Genomic DNA, 16,184 nt, shown 5'->3' on the forward strand with positions numbered 1-16,184 from the left:
TACAGAATCAAACATCAGTCGTCGAGGCACAATATAATTTACTGAAACGCACAGAACAATCGATTCAGCTTCAGCATAAGTCAATAAATAACCATCTTGAAGATTTGTATAATTTTACTAATTCTCTCAAGTCGGAACATATTCAGATTTCGGACGTTCAACATTTTTTACTGTCGTCATTCACTGCGATGAACCTATTTCAAAACCTGAAAAGAATTCAAGACACAATTTTAGATACTATCACAGATATATCACATGGCAAGTTTAATATGCATTTATTAACTCCGGAACAAATTAAAAGCGAATTACAATTCATAGGGAGTCAGTTGACGAAGAGTATCACGTTACCCATTGACAACATACAATCAGACTTACGGAACGTTTACAGTTTACTTAGAATTAAAGCAAGAATGTTAAAGGATTATTTTATATTCGAAATATCGTTTCCATTAACTAATAGAGAAGCATACAACGTGTACAAAATTATTTCGATTCCTAAACAGATAGCAGGAAATGCGATCACTGTCCTCCCAGTAGATGATTACGTAGCAATCAATTTAGGAAAGGATTCCTATTTTACCCTTTCCACATTTGAGCTTCAATTATGCTTCAATAATGAGGAAACTTATTTATGCCATCTCAGCAAGCCCATACATTATCTCCCACCAGATGAGAGGTTCTGTAAGATCGACGTAAGAACGAAGCAATGTCTCGTCAGCAAATCAGTATGCAGAGATCAGTGGATTCAGTTGAAAGATGAATCCCAATATTTTTATTTTTGCTGCATTACATATCAGATCAGGATCATATGTTCAGATCGTGTTAGCACAGACCAGCTGAATGGGGCTGGAATATTGAGCATCGAGCCTAACTGCATTATAAAGGGCCGAGACTTCACTATGTACTCTCAGACCAATTCCAGGAATGAGATCTATTCGAATTTGGGCGTTATTGCTCCCAAATTTCATAATATTAATCATATGATCAACCAATCACATTTGCAATATTCGGACATCGTTGATAACAGCGAAATTGAGATAAACAACTCTATCAGTGATTTAGGCAAGCAAGTTGAAGAGTTGAAAGTTGCCACTAAAGATTTAAAGACATCAGACAATCAGATATCAGGTCACGACGTTCATCAATACAGCATCTCTTACAGCCTTCTCGCTGTCGTGGTCGTAGCAGCGGCATTCATACTGTGGAAGAAGTATAGAAAAAGATTCAGCAGTGTCTCCCCGCAAGCAGAACCTAGTGTAGTGTTTAGTGCGCGAAAGCAGAGTACGGCTGACCGTCAGCCGAGTGAAGTGTGTAGTGTAAATACGAGGGACATAGCAACTTCCCCTATATTTACGAGATGTCATTTTTCTTCAAAGTCATCCTAATTTTTGTATCTTTTCGGCTCGGGAGTATGTACGGTGTCATAAATCACACCGTAGCATTTTTCACTTAACAATGCATTTTACAGTCAGTACGCGTTCATAATCAGTAAGCACCGCGCGTGCTCCCCAGCACCTTTATAATATCAATCTTATGTGGGACAATAAATAAAAATCATATACTCGGGAACACATTTGGTATCATTAGCAAAACCCCCACAAGTAGTAAAAAAAAAAAGAGTAAAAGTATGAATAAAATTTGTATCGAATAAGTAGATCAGCTATATTGATTGTGTCATAATCGGTTTTGGAATTATAAACGTAAACCGTTGTTAGTTTCAATTCATGAATCATTTGGTACCCTTCCTATTCACATTAGTAATAAATTGGAAATATTTTCTTTAAGCACGTGGGTTACAAACATTGACTTATCTCAGATTATTAGTACTAGCTGTTTGACCGAGCTTTGCTCGGTATTCGATAAAACACGAATAAAATGACACATATATATATACGATTTTCATACTTTTCATGAAATTTAGTATATAAGAATTGCTCGTTTAAATATATAAGATGTTCCAACTTTTACTTCTATTCCTCCTAGTCCGTACAGTTAGATTGTTTAACTCGCTTTCCTATACAGTCCTTGATGGTTCCACCATCAATGTCTTCAAGAAACGCTTAAGAGCATTATCTTCAAGACTCTCAATCCATTTAAATACCGTTATTAAATATATTTATAAAAGCTAGATTAGCATCTAGCTTTTTTTCGCCCCCGAAACCCCCTATACATGGCGGGACAATTCATTCTACCTCGTCCGCGTGGACTTCAGTTTATAGCGCGCGATGTCAACAAAATTGGTGACAAAACCTTTATAAAAAGACCCTGGTACCCCTTAAATCAAAACACCCAAAAACAGCTGTGCATCGTGCACATAACTTATTTCATTTTTTTTAACTTTATTTATGCCAAATTTTAAAGTATAATTAGCCCATCAATTACACAACTTTACCCACAAACTATTTATCATTGATAGGTTTAAGGTTACGTCAGTGCATAGATAAAGTTATGAGGAAATAACAACCGAAAAAATTGAAAACTCGATATAAGATGATACCACCTCTTATAAAAAGACATTTGAGTAAGCGTCAACGCGATGTAGGAGACGGCACGACGCCATCTATTATGAATATTCGGAACTAACTTCATTTTAACAAATTTATGCATTTTCACCCCCTCTACCCTATTTTCCAGCTAAAAAGTACTAGCCTATGTCCTTTCTCAGGCTTTAGACTATCTGTGTACAAAATTTAATTACAATCGGTTCGGTAGTTTAGTCGTGAAAGCGAGACAGACAGACAGAGATACTTTCGTATTTATAATATTACGAGTAATTATAGTATATAGAATAGTACAGATTGTATTAATTATTATGGTTACTTTATACATATGTATTATGCACAGAAATAAATCAAGATAGAATGGCGACGCGCGTGCGTTGCTAAGGAATCGATCGTGTCAATTTTTGCTTTGCATTTAGTTAGAACAAATAACTTACCCGTGGAAAGAAATACCTCCTTTTGACCGATTCATTTTCGTACGTTACTGTTTTTACAATTAGAAACTGCACAATGAGGCATTTTTGCACAACCGCTCCGGTGTAATCAAGTTGAGACGTGCGCGCTGACTAAATAAACGTTTAACAAATCTTGCTCACTTGTGCAAGATTGAAACACGCGTACTCCACCCGCTTAGCCGTTCTATCTTGATTTATTTCTGTATTATTTCTTGTATTATGTATGTTTGGTTTATTTAATGTATTTAGATTTAAAGTTTAATTTTGTAACTGCACACGCTCTATCTGATGTCTTATATCACATCTCTTTTCGTAGGGCTGATGTAAGAGATTTATTTTGAAATAACCAGTTCCTTTGTGTCGTCTTTGTATGTCAAATTTTATGTAAATAGTCTCTTGTGTGCAATAAATGTTAAATAAATAAAACAAAAAATAAATTCTCGCAATAAATATATTTCATCTCATTTCTGTGTCCGCACTCCGCAGTGTCTTCGTGCCTGCTGCACGAGGACCGCTCGCCGCCGCCGGACGTCGCGCTCGACGAGTCGGCGCTGCGCGCGCGCTCGCTGCGGGACACCGACGCCCACAGCCTCATCACGATGTTAGGTGAGCTCGCCGACCTTACAAATAAACTTCTGATCTGTGGACGTAATGGATTGCAGCTTCAAAAGTAGATCCACAGTGTTCTCGACGATATACTCGCTCGATACTCGCCGCAGTCGGGTGTCAAATAATAATTATGTAATTTCCGCTAAGTAACTCGCGTTAATTTCACGTCCAGCCCCTACATTCGAAGTGACATTTCAGAGGAGCGGCACTCGCTGCTGGGTGGGTCGTCGCGCTGCAGCTCGCTGTCGGCGCACCTGTGCGAGATCGAGGAGTCGGACGCGGACGACGCGGACGAGTGCGGGGACGCCCCGCCCCCCGCGCCTCCCGTGCCTGCCACGCACACGGAGGTGTGACAGCGGCGCGCGGCCGCAGCGCCGCAGCCCCGCTCGCGCGCCTAGCACGCGCCCCGCACCCCCCGCCGCATGGTTATATACGAGACTATATTTTGATGTGATATCCGACTCCCCCCGAGAGTGCGGCTGCGGTTGGACTGCGGAGCCGGAGTCGCGAAAGATGCCGAGCGATGTTCGTCTGTACCATATAGGCTAAGTCGGGACGTCGCCGGCCGTCGGCGCCGACGGGGGCGCATCGGGACCTGTATATATAGTTTTACGCGAGGCCGACGTGTATGTATGTATATAAGTTGGAGTCGCGTCGAATCGACGCGGCGAGTGACTACCATGGTGCTCCGAAGATAGTTTCATATCATAACTTAAAAGTATATGCATTTACGACTCTCTCTCCTGTAGGCTAGTTACGTGTAAGTATTCTATTTTTATATGTGTACGGCCGCGCGCCTCGTGCCGTACTGACTGACCGGTGCGCCGTTCGGCGCCTTACCGTTTCGTTACTAAAGTCGTTTGTGTCTCCCGTATGATTGATGATAATAATTTATTTGACTATTGTTGTGTTGTATGTTTTAAAACGACTAATAAAGCGAACAGAGTACAATCGAAATGTTATTTTATTTCCTCCTAAGGGTTGATTCAGACCGCAACGCGACGCGTAGATGGATTTCTAAATTTATATGGATTTGACAGATTCGCAAGACGTCTCACGCAATTGAATGCCGCGCCTCAACGCCTTGTCGCGTTGCGGTCTGAATTGAACCTAAGTATTTCGTAGCGACAGCGGCTCCCAGTTATTGACACTCAAACTTATTATGCTTTTGCACTACAGGAGAAGTAGACTGGTCTTTCACTCTAACACTACACTTAACACTCGATTGCCCAATGTCAACTACACTCACGCACTGGTCACTAACACTACACACAAACGCTGCGTTCGCCAGAAACGCTGCGCTCTCCCGTAGCTCAGAGCGCGGCGGGTCCGATGCGACAGGCGCAGGCACTGCACCAGCTGCTGCCGGCGCGCTGCTGGAGTCCCGGCGCGGGTGGTGGCTGCGGCGCATGCACCACCACCGCGCGACGTACGCGGCTGCCCCAGCTTTTGACCTATTTCACGAATTTCCAGAAACGCTTAAACACGTATCCATTAATTTCTAATCTGAATTTCACTCAAACTGTCAACCCCTACTTCACCGCATTCGGGGTATATATATATATATATATATATATATATATATATATATATATATATATATATATATTCAAAAAAATATACTAATATACCAGAACAAAAAAATCAAAATTTTTGTTTTGTTATATTACGTTTCACTCCAATTTGGTCCCATTTTCACAAAAGTGGTGATCTGATGATGGGATCCATGAGTAATCGAGGGAACTCCTCAAAATTTATATGAAAACATATTATGGTGATTTTGGTTTTATGAGAAGCATCCTTTTTTTGATGCGCAGGGGAAACCCATCATGGGTTCCCCGGGTCGGGTATGTGCCTCAGTTAAGCTGAAGCACCCCGGGGGTATGTGAGACTCCTACTCACTAAAACCACCTGTGCTTCGCCTCCAGCCGTATTAAGGAGGGATATCCCGGATCTACCAAACACAGGACTCCCTCCACGACCGGCCGGTCTACCCCAAAAAAGGGACCGGACTTTCACCAAAAATGAGGGAACGCTTAGGCAAACTAAAGCGTTCCCCTCGGCGCCGGGACTACCTAAGCCGGGTAGGTACCCATCCTGTCCCGGAGCCCCGTGGGACGAAAGCTATTGGAGGTTCGCATAGCGACGCCTCCGCACTCTCGTCCTATGCCGGCGGAGCGGCAGAGAGGTGGGATCGTCCTCTCTGTCCCGCTCCGCGGCCTCTTTCTGCGACATCACAATTTTGCAGAAAGAGACCGCCGCCTGCCAGGCCTCATCGCTCTCGAGCATGCAGCGCACCATGCTCGGTAGCGTGAGGTCCCCGCCTAGCACTGCCACGAGATCGTGGCGCTGCACGGCCCAACGATCGCACACCTCGAGGGTATGCTGGGCCGTGTCCTCCGCAGCGCCGCATTCATGGCAGGCTGGCGTTGGCTCTCTCCTGGCGACCTTACACAGGTACTTACCGAAGCATCCGTGGCCGGTGAGCACCTGTGTAAGGCGGAAGGTGAGGGGTTTCTTCTTGCGGCGCAAGAACTGGACGCAGTGCCTCGGCGGTACGTTGACCGTACCGGGTCTGCGCCAGATCCTCACCCCACCTTCGTAGCAACCACTCTTGCCCCAGCTTTCGCACCCGCGAGAGCTCCTCCCAATTCGGTGACTCACCAAAAAGTGACCTCCTCTGTGAAACAAAGAGGCGCACCTCGGCGGGCACCATAGCCACGAGTTCCCACGGGAGATCTCCAGCCAGAGCAGTGGCTGCCACCCAGGAGACCGTACGGTACCCCCTGATAACCCTCACCGATATGACCCGCTGCGCTCTTCGCAGCTGAGGGAGTCCGCCCAAATTGGACCACCGTACAAGGCTATACTCCGGCAGACCCCGGAGTACAGCCGCCTGCAGGCTCCACTGGGCCCCCCTATGTTTGGCAGTAGCCGGCCCAGCGCTGACGCCGCCCTCACGACCTTCGGTCCCAGTTGTTGGAAGTGTGGGCCGAAGGTCCACCTCCCGTCCAGGATGAGTCCAAGACATTTGAGTGTCGGACTCACCCTGACCTCCGACTCTCCGACAAGGAGACGTGCACTCTTTCCTCCCTAGCCCGTGGAAGAGCACGGCTTCGGTCTTCTCCATACGAACCCGAAGCCCAAGCTGCTCAATGCGGCTGAGAACGAGGCTTATCCCCTCTTCAGCCAGCCGCGCAGCATCCCTATACGTCTTTCCCCGGAATGTGATATACTTATCGTCTGCATAGCAGACGAAGTCCATTCCGGGTAGGAGGTAATCCTTCCACAGGGCCCAGTCATAGCCAAGGTCCCAAAGGTTCGGACCCAGAACCGAACCTTGTGTGACACCACAATCGACCTCGACCCTTACTAAGGACCCCGACCGATCCTCGTACACTATCTCCCTGTCGGAGAGGTATGCGTTCAACTGCCTCCCAAGATACGCAGGCACCTCAAAGTAATCGAGTGCCTCCCGTATTACGCTGTGAGGGAGGCTGTTGAAGGCGTTAGCGATGTCCAAGGACACCACCACCACCACCTCCCCTCTGCGTTCCGCCTCCAGCATCACTGACCTTAAGCGCCCTATGGCGTCGACGGTCGACCGACCGGCCCGAAACCCGAACTGATCATCTGACAGTCTGGGTCCGGGACCTCCTTCTAAATGCTGAACAAGGCGGGAGGCAATGACGCGTTCAAACGCCTTTTGCCCACCATATTCAGCAATACAATCGGCCTCATCGCCGAGGCACTGTCCAGTGGCCTCCCGCCTTTCGGTAGCAGGACAAGGCGGTCTTCCTTCCACGCCTTCGGGAACTGACCGCACTGGAAACAGCGGTTAAACAATTCCCGAAGGATTTCTCCAAGGTGTACGAGAGCTATGGAGAAAACTATACCATGCAACCCGTCTGGACCAGTCGCTCTTGTAACACTTTATCTAGGAAGTGTTCAAATAAGACAATTCCACTTTAGAAAAATAAGCAGCTATAATAGGCAGAACAGGTCATGGGTTTGATGCTCACAATAGTTTGGCTTTAATGCGAACCAATTTAAAAGGCTTTACTATCCTGTAGTAGAAGAGCCTCTGGTGTCTCCAACAGTTGTTGATTGTAGGTAGGTGGGACAGGTCCTCGATTTCTGCAGGTATGGTCGTAAGTAGGCAGATTACTCCTTCCAGTAAGATCTTGTCCCCTTCTAACCACGGCGATATTCTACCGTAGCAAGGAACCCTGGAATCAGTAGACCAGACATTTTGGTGTTCGTCCGATTTTCAACTTTGACTGCGACATCAACGGTTGAGACTTGATGAAATGGAGCAAGGATGATAAAGCGCGATTAAAGCAAAGCTAGTAATCGATGATGAGGCAGTCATACAGAATGATTATTATTAACTAATGGAAATATAAGCGTCAATGACAATTAAATAGGCAATTACAACTTGAGGTTGTAATATGTAAAATGTTAAATAATCATATTTTAAAGGTTCCACATATAAAAAGAATAGACGAATTGTCTTTCACGCTTAACAAAAATAAATGGCTTATTTAACTAAAATGTAGATAGTAGTTAAAATGGTAACAACCAATGAGTTTCTAAAATACTAGAGTAGCAATGTCTTACAAAAGATTCTCAGAAATGCGTAACCACTTTTTTGTTCAAAAGACAATGTCAAGTCATATATTCGTTATGTCATTATGTATGTGAGATATGCCTGCAGGCATCTTCGAAGTGGCAACGCGTTGCTACCGTAAACTTCCAATCTAGTTACGTTAGTAACATAGAATATCATTGGTAACAACGGTCAATGCCATAATTTTTGACCGTTACGACGTTTAACAAAATAGCTGAAAAATAAATTTATCTAAGCAAAGGCACTCGGCATAATCAAGGAAAGTCTGCTAATTTTGTTTTACAGCATTCCAATCAATCAAAAACAATACGAAGAGTGAATAATTCAATTTGATGAATCTACGAGTGACAATGACAAAGCAATCCAATAAATCTAACGAAAATCAATATAGAAAAAAATATATAGTGCACCACTCACCCAATTGGGGAAAAAACACAGTTTCTAATAAGTTTTTTAACTTGTAAGATATAAATTATTAATATTACAATATTAAACTTGTAAGCAGTAAAAGTAGGTATGCAGCGTCATCGATCAGCTGAGCCGTAGTCGTCTGACGAAATCAAAATGTCGGCTGTTCCAACCGTCTCTAGTCTGAACTTTGGTAGCTTACTTCATACTGATGTGCTAATACAATCATTAGCGAAAACAGCGCCTGGCAAATTATTATAGCAAAATCGCGCTATTACGGAGAGCATTAAAAATAAACTGGAAATCTATAAAGTTAAGTCTGTAGGTTTCTTAGCGAATTCAAATAGAAGGATCCAAAAGTGTCCATACAGTGACCAAATCGTTACACTCTCCTCCTACTACGGAGGCGGAGCATAACTTCCTTCATTTCCAGGTCAGTGACGGGTGGCGGAGCACCCTCCTCCATCGAGCCCGGCGTCTGTCGGACCATCCGCGGCGGAACGAAATCCGCCGGGGGGTCAGGGAATAAGTCCCGGACGATGTTCCTCAGCAGGTCTGGTTGAAGCGTCTCCGTCAGTGGGGCCGACTGTGCACGAAGTTTATCTCGCGCCCTTTTGTATGGTCGGCCCCAGGGGTCATTTTCCAACCCCTCAACCAGCTCCAGCCATGCTCCCTCTTTGGCCCGACTGATGGCCGACCGCAGGATCTGCCTTTTAGCTTGGTAGACCCTGTAGAGTCGGCCATCCCGCTCAACGTCTTGGGGACGCCGCCGCCTGCTGCGAACATAAGCACGTCGCGCCGTGTTACAGGCAGCACGGAGGTCGGTCAATTCGGTCGACCACCAGTACACCGCCTTCTGAGGAGGAGGACGACCCCAAACTCGAGGCATGGCCGCTCGACACACATTCGTAAGCGTGTTACCGAGACAACCAGCAATTTCGTCTACCCCCATTCCCTCGAAAGACGGCAGATTCCAGCCGCCGACTATGGCCGCCTCCGCTAGTTCGAACTTGGTAATCGCCCAACGTGGGAACCTGCTACGCCCCCCAGACGACGACGACGAACTCGATGTGGAGGCTGGAGACACCTCGAACCTAATGTAACGATGGTCCGAGAGCGTCTCCACCTCCGTTTCTACTCTCCAATCTTCCACCCGGCGTGCGATGACAGGAGTGGCAAACGTTAAGTCCACTATGGAAAATCCCGTCTGCCGCACGCACGTAGGGACAGTCCCTCTATTTATAAAGGATAGTCCCGGCGCCACCGCCCATTCTTCCACCTCCCTTCCCTTTAGATTCGTGACCGGAGACCCCCACGCTGAGGACTTGGCGTTGAAGTCTCCCGCCACGATCACGGGGAGAGGGGCAAGTCGCCTAATTAGGGGCCCTAGAACATCAAGGAATGGTTCCAGGGCCGCTAAAATCCTGTGGCTCTACGACGTCTAGGAGCCGAGATATTCACGATCAAAAATTTCCAAGATGGCCGCCGTTTAAAAGTCTGGATTTTTGTTTTTGTGCTGCTACCTCGCTATTTATCGTTGCCTCCACGAGTTTGGGCTCATTTTTCACGGTTTTTTCTCCTCTTCCCGATGGTCTGGTTCCTGACCCCAAATTCGACCTTGAAACTTGACCTTCTCGGATTCGGTTCAAATTTGGGGATGGAGTAGCTGAGGTGAAGCCTTTTACTCCAAAGGAAACCGCATTCCTCTAGCTTGTCTGGGAGCGGAGATATGGCGGTTTTTGTCCACCTTTTGACAGCTCACGAACTGTCACTGTCACTTTTTGGAGCCCGTTTTCTCAGTGAATGTTTCACGTAGATATGGCGTGCTTGGGCTTGTTAGCCTCGGTCTGAGCTCCTCTATCAGGTTCCGGTGTCAGATTAAAGAAAAATTTTCCGGAATTTTTTTTCAGTTTTTCGAGTTTTCCGGGTTCCGACCCCCTGGAATGTCTAGGTGGTGTCTCGTGCTGCTCGGAGTTGGAAACCGCGTCCTTCTGAAGCTTCTGGTTACAGAGCTGTAGGCTTCCAAACTTTTCCAAAATGGCGGACGAAACGTCAAAGTTAGTCTTTTTTGGCCTATAACTCCGTCAGTTTTTATTTGCCCGGATCGCGGTTTCCTTCTAGGGGGGGTATCCGTACCTGGTCTAGATGATGGGGGGTGAATTTGTGGGGGTTCCAATTCCCCCTTTTTTCCCCCTTTTAATCAGTCCGTCTGATTGTCCTCGTCAAGCCCTTTTTAACGATATGTCGCACGCCCCTATCAGACTTCTAGATTGGGAGTAATTAGCCTTTAAACTTTTCCAAGATGGCCGTCAAAATGGCGGCCAAAACGTTTTTTGGGTCTAGCTCCCTTTCCCGACGTCCTAGAGAGGCGTGCGAGGGCTCGTTTGTTTCGTCTCGATGTCAGCCGTCTACTCCCGGTGCCTTCTTCTTTCTATTCCCGACCGTTCCTGTTTGATCCCGGTTTTTTACCTTTTTAGGTGTATCTTCTGCTCTGGTGGGGCTACAGGCGCGCGGTTTTGGGCGTTGGATTGGGGGTGAGTGCGAGTAGCCTCTGGTGGCTGGTTTCTGGTATTTGCTGCAGTCGCTTTTCCGGAAAAGTGGTTTTACCCGGTTTTCACCGGGTTGAAGTTAAGGACCACCTACCTTTTTGTAGCGAGCTGCTTAATTCCTTATTTATGCTATCCAATGCCACTGACAAATCCCACGCGTCTCAATAGGCGCCTCTGCTGTAGGTATTTAAATTTTTTATTTTCTAATTGCAATAACTCACCCCCTAAGTTTCCAAAAATTTTTCTGTTTGCAGGATTTTTGTGCTGCTGTGGACGACTTTATAATGCACTATTCACTGTAGCACTAAGTCCTTTGTTTCACTGACCTCGTGGTGACGCCAAAAACTAATATCGGTCAAACGTATTTCCCGTAGGTCTTTAATTCTATAAATCACTACACTATGAAAGGTCACTGTCCCCTATAATGTCCACTTTGCTACACAATTATCCTTACACTACAGCGTCTTTTATCGCACTTTAAAGTTTTAAATTTTTAACACTTTTGGTTTTTCGCACTTTTCACAAATTTTTTGAACTTTTTAAGGCGCGCTCGTTTTACCTCCGTATAGGTGACACTGAGACGCGTCTTATGGTATATTGCACTTTAAAATCGGTTAAAGATTTCCCACTTTTTCGGATTTTTAAAGCGGAGCGATTGCGAAAAACATGTGCTCTCGGCAAGAATCGGCACGAAACTGGTTAGGTTAGGTTAGGTTTTTTTTTTTTTTTTTTTTTTTTTTAAATATAACTGTCGGTTTTGACTATCCGACAGCCTTATATCTATCTACTTAACACAGGGAAATAAAATATATATAACTTTTTTTTTTTTTTTTTTTGTTTCGTGCCGAGTGTTTCTTCTCCGTCTTCTTCATGTTATCTGTTTCTTTTATTTATTTCTTGTACTATTTTTCTAGCCGTGTTCATGAAAATGTCTCTGTTCTTGTCGTTTTTCATTATTTCTCTTATGTTCTCCCTCTTTATGTCTATGTTAAGCTCCTGCTCCGTCTCCCAGCGCATTCTTCCAAATATGGGGCAATCTATCAGGCAATGTAACACCGTTTGTATCGACACATTGTCGCAGGTACATGTTTTGCAGTTTTGCTTTATTTTGAATCTCTCAAGATACTCTCCAAATCCGCCGTGACCAGTGAATATTTGGGCTGTGATATTGTCTTTCTTTATTTTGGAGAGTATCTTGTGCGCTTCTTTTATGTCTTCGAAGAAGGTTCTTATTACTTTTCGTGCTCTTTCCTCATCGTATTGTTTCTGGAATTTTGCAATGGTGGATTGCCTTATGAAGTATTTTACAGCACTTATTGGGACTGCGTCGTACGCCGGAGCTGTTTTGGCTTTCGTAGCTTCTTTAGCTAAGTGGTCGGCTCTCTCGTTTCCCTCCATACCGATATGTGCTTTGATCCAGTACCAGCTGATGTCCAAGTTATTTTCTCTTATGTGGTCTTTAATTGCAACTGCCAGTGGGTTGATGCTGTTGGGGTCTGCTATCGTCTGGAGGGCCGATCTTGAGTCAGAAACTATGTTTGCTTTCTTAGCTTTCATTTTTGGGAGTAGTTGTATAGCTCTTAGTATAGCTGCCAGTTCTGCCTGGTACACTGAACAGTAGTCTGCAAGTTTGATTTTAGCTGTTTTAGTTTCCCTATTTTTAGTCCAGCAACTAACGGCTGCCCCCACTTTTCCCTCCAATTTGCTACCGTCAGTGTAAAGGGTTGGGATATGTTCTGGCAGTTTGGTTACTTCCTCCTCTTCAGTGATCCAGTCGATGGTGAGTGACTCTCTTTTGGCTGGGTGTGGGAGTTCGAATCCATTCTGTGCTCTATGGGTCTGTCCGGGAATTGTATCAATGGTTTGCCCCTTTTTGCTCTGTACAGTTCTGCATTTTCCACAATTCTGTAGCGCAGTGGGATTGTGCCACTGATCACCGAGCTGTCCATGAGGGATGTTTTTCGATGGGCCTTTGACATCAGGATGGTGAACATTCGGTTTAGTCGGTCAACTCTCTTCCTGATGTCTTTTCGCTCGATGGCCGGTTCCCAGACGCTTGCTGCGTACAAAACCGTGGGTTCAACTACAGCCGTGTAAAGTGCTTTTATTATCTCCGGGTTCAAACCCCACGTAGCTCTGCAGGCACTGGATATTTTTCTGTAGATGTTTATGACCTTATCATTGACATTCTCTATGTGTTTTTTAAAAGTTAGTTTATGGTCAATGGTAAGGCCGAGCAGTTTTAGGTGGTCAGAGAAGACTAATGTTGTTCCACAGAAGGTTATTTTTGGTGTGTCGTATTTTATCTTTTTTGTTATTATTACTGCCTGGGTTTTATGTGCAGCAAATTTTAGTTTGTTCTCTTTGCCCCACTTCTCCATCTCTTCCAGTGCCTTACTTGCTCTGCCTTGGATCTGTGTGGCGTCCGTTCCGGCTACGACTAGAACTAGGTCGTCCGCGAAAGCTTGGAGATGTGCCTCAAGGTTTTCAGCTGCTTCTAGAAGGGGATCCATTATTATATCCCACATCGGGGGTCCTCCCACTGAGCCCTGGACACAACCTTTCTCCGTCTCCTTCGTGATGGTGTGTCCAGCATAGGTAAGTTCTATCTTTCTCTCTTTAAGGTAGTCGTCAAAGGTTCTGCTCAGGTGTTTGTTTACCTTCTTCTTTTTTAACTGGAGTTTAATTTGTGGCCACCATGCATTTTCAAACGCCCCTTCGATGTCCAGTGAGATGAGGACCACTATTTTTCGTTTTTTAACCTCATCTCTCACTAGTTCTATTGCATCGTAAAGGGCGTCTTCAGTACTCCTCTGTGGCATGAACCCGTATTGTCGAGGATTGAGGCCTTCTCTACCTCTCAGTAATCTCCTGCAGAGGATCTTTTCAAATACCTTTCCCAGGATTGGAAGCAGACCTATCGGTCTATATGACTTCGGGTTGCTATATGTGTCTTTTCCCGGTTTCTGTAATACTGTGGTTACTCTCCATATCCTGGGGAAGCATCCATTCCTTAGGCAGGCATTAAATAGGGCTACCATAGTGTTCGGGCTTGCTCTAAATGCGTTGAACAGAATATCTGCTGTTAGGCTGTCGTTTCCGGGGGCTTTTCTAGGGTGAAGATCTCTAAATGTGGCCTCTATTTCATTTTCTGATATGTTTATTAGATCGTCATAGTATTGTGGATTTGTCTCGTCATTGTTTAGCTCGTCTATGTAATTAGCAGCTTCTGTTCTTGTCAATATGTGTTGTGTCGTGTCGTTTTCATGGCTGTCATTTGGGTAAAATGTATCAGCTAGTAGTTTGGCTGATTATATGCGTTGCAGTCTGTGTCATTGTTTTTCAGCAATTGTTATTCTCGTCCCTTTTTGGTTGTTTTCATTATTCTATATGTTCTGTCCCATAGGCTCTCTCTCTCTTGCGATGTGCAGAATTTCTTCCAGCTGGCGGTCTTTGTGGTAAGTATCATTTATTTGTATTCGTTTAGTGCTTGAAGGTAGTTATGCACTACTGTTTCTTTTCTATATATGTTTGCTTTCTTTATTTTTCGTCTCAATGTTTTGACTTCTTTCTTCTTCTCGTTCAGTTCCGGGGTCCACCATTTTATCGTTTTTGTTTTGTTTTGTTCTAATTTAGGTATTGTTTTATCACTTGCCTCTTTTATGATTTCAGTATATGTATCAGCTAGTTCGTTTGCTTTTTGTTTATTATTTATCTTTTCTATTTCAGGTGGTGTGATGTTGAATGCTGTTAATCTGTCTACTATTTCTTCTTTAAATTCTGTCCAGTTTGCTTTAGTTGTCTTATATTTCCTAGTTGTTCTTTGGTTTGTTGTTTTTTCTGTTTCAGGGTTCCCGTTTGTGCTGGTGAAAGTTATGGCTCTGTGGTCTGATGTTGTGACTAATTCTTTGTCTACTTTCCAGGTGCTGACGAGTCTGGCGGTCGCTGCGCTGCAGAAGGTAAGGTCTACAACGCTTGTGTAGGGGATACCTCTCCTGATGGTGTAGAAAGTTGGCGTGTTTCCTTTGTTTAGGATTTCTAGGTCTTTACTGGCTAGAGGGAGAGGGCGCTGCTGCCCAACTGTCAACATCGTGTCTGAGTTTATTGTGTTCTAAAAATAAAAATAACAAACAAAACAGTGCAAAAACTTAATAAATAAGTGAAAAAGTAAACAATGTGTGGACAGAGAATATAAGAAACAAGAATACATAAGTGATTGTGCTGAAAATACGGTGCGACTTATAGTGGCATCATTGAAGGATTATTCTTACCAAAAGCTGAAAATAACATAATCAACGGGCATTGCCGCATATATTTCGTCGTGCAGAAAATGAATATGTGGATTACAAAGTGTATAGTGGACAAATTATAAATGACTGTGAAAACATAACCTAAATTGGTAGTTGGTACAAAATACCAAGTCATCAAAAGTTCAAGATAGATCAAGCAGCGACATCTATGAATAAAAGTTTTGAACTACATACTATACCAAAGTGCCTCAGTCAATAAAAGTTCACAAGTTATTCGGTAGAGGGCTCAAACAATAGATACATAATGGAACACATAACAGAAATATTGAAATCACTACAAATCAAACTAGACGAACAAGCTAGAGAGCTAAAAGAAATAAAAGAAAACATTCCCAAGAGTATTAACAAAAACATAGATGAAAAATTTCTTATATTAGACTCCAGACAACAACAATTGGAAAAAAATACTGAAAAACAAGGGGAAAAAATCGAATTACTGAAAATATTATAAAAAGAAAGAATCTGATATTTTTTGGTGTTGAGGAAGACGAAAACTCATATTTCAATCTACAAAACAAAATTTTAAATATAATACAGAGCTTTTTAAAAATAGACTGTCAAGCAGGAGATATTGAATATGTAACAAGAATGGGGAAAAAGTCTGAAAAAATTAAACCGATTATTGTCACCCTTACAACTATGGGAAAAAAGATAGAAATTCTTAAAAATAAAAAAATGTTACAAGCCACTTCCTACTACATTAAACAAGATTATCCGCCTAA

General features: G+C 44.0%; 3 protein-coding genes across 3 annotated transcripts in view; 1 reads left to right on the forward strand and 2 right to left on the reverse strand.

Annotated features, from left to right (window-relative positions):
- LOC121729114 (fat-like cadherin-related tumor suppressor homolog) overlaps window positions 1-4,522 on the forward strand; it is an 80,873-nt gene extending 76,351 nt beyond the window's left edge. Inside the window, exons 25-26 of the mRNA XM_042117500.1 lie at window positions 3,443-3,562; window positions 3,764-4,522. Coding sequence (XP_041973434.1) covers window positions 3,443-3,562; window positions 3,764-3,918 — 275 coding nt within the window. The 3' untranslated portion in view covers window positions 3,919-4,522. The remainder of the gene's footprint in view (window positions 1-3,442; window positions 3,563-3,763) is intronic.
- A 1,472-nt stretch (window positions 4,523-5,994) lies between these two features.
- On the reverse strand, window positions 5,995-8,984 carry LOC121728882. Its single transcript, XM_042117205.1, has 2 exons — window positions 8,613-8,984; window positions 5,995-7,794 (listed from the first exon to the last, which is right to left on the reverse strand). Exon 2 carries the CDS (start codon window positions 7,131-7,133, stop codon window positions 6,027-6,029), a length of 1,107 nt encoding a protein of 368 aa, XP_041973139.1. The 5' UTR covers window positions 7,134-7,794; window positions 8,613-8,984; the 3' UTR covers window positions 5,995-6,026.
- A 1-nt stretch (window position 8,985) lies between these two features.
- Window positions 8,986-10,164, reverse strand: LOC121729115. Its single transcript, XM_042117501.1, has 2 exons — window positions 10,145-10,164; window positions 8,986-9,976 (listed from the first exon to the last, which is right to left on the reverse strand). Exons 1-2 carry the CDS (start codon window positions 10,162-10,164, stop codon window positions 8,986-8,988), a joined length of 1,011 nt encoding a protein of 336 aa, XP_041973435.1.
- Between the last annotated feature and the right edge of the window lie 6,020 nt (window positions 10,165-16,184).

This window comes from Aricia agestis, chromosome 7, assembly GCF_905147365.1.
Source record: "Aricia agestis chromosome 7, ilAriAges1.1, whole genome shotgun sequence".
Lineage (NCBI taxonomy): Eukaryota > Metazoa > Arthropoda > Insecta > Lepidoptera > Lycaenidae > Aricia > Aricia agestis.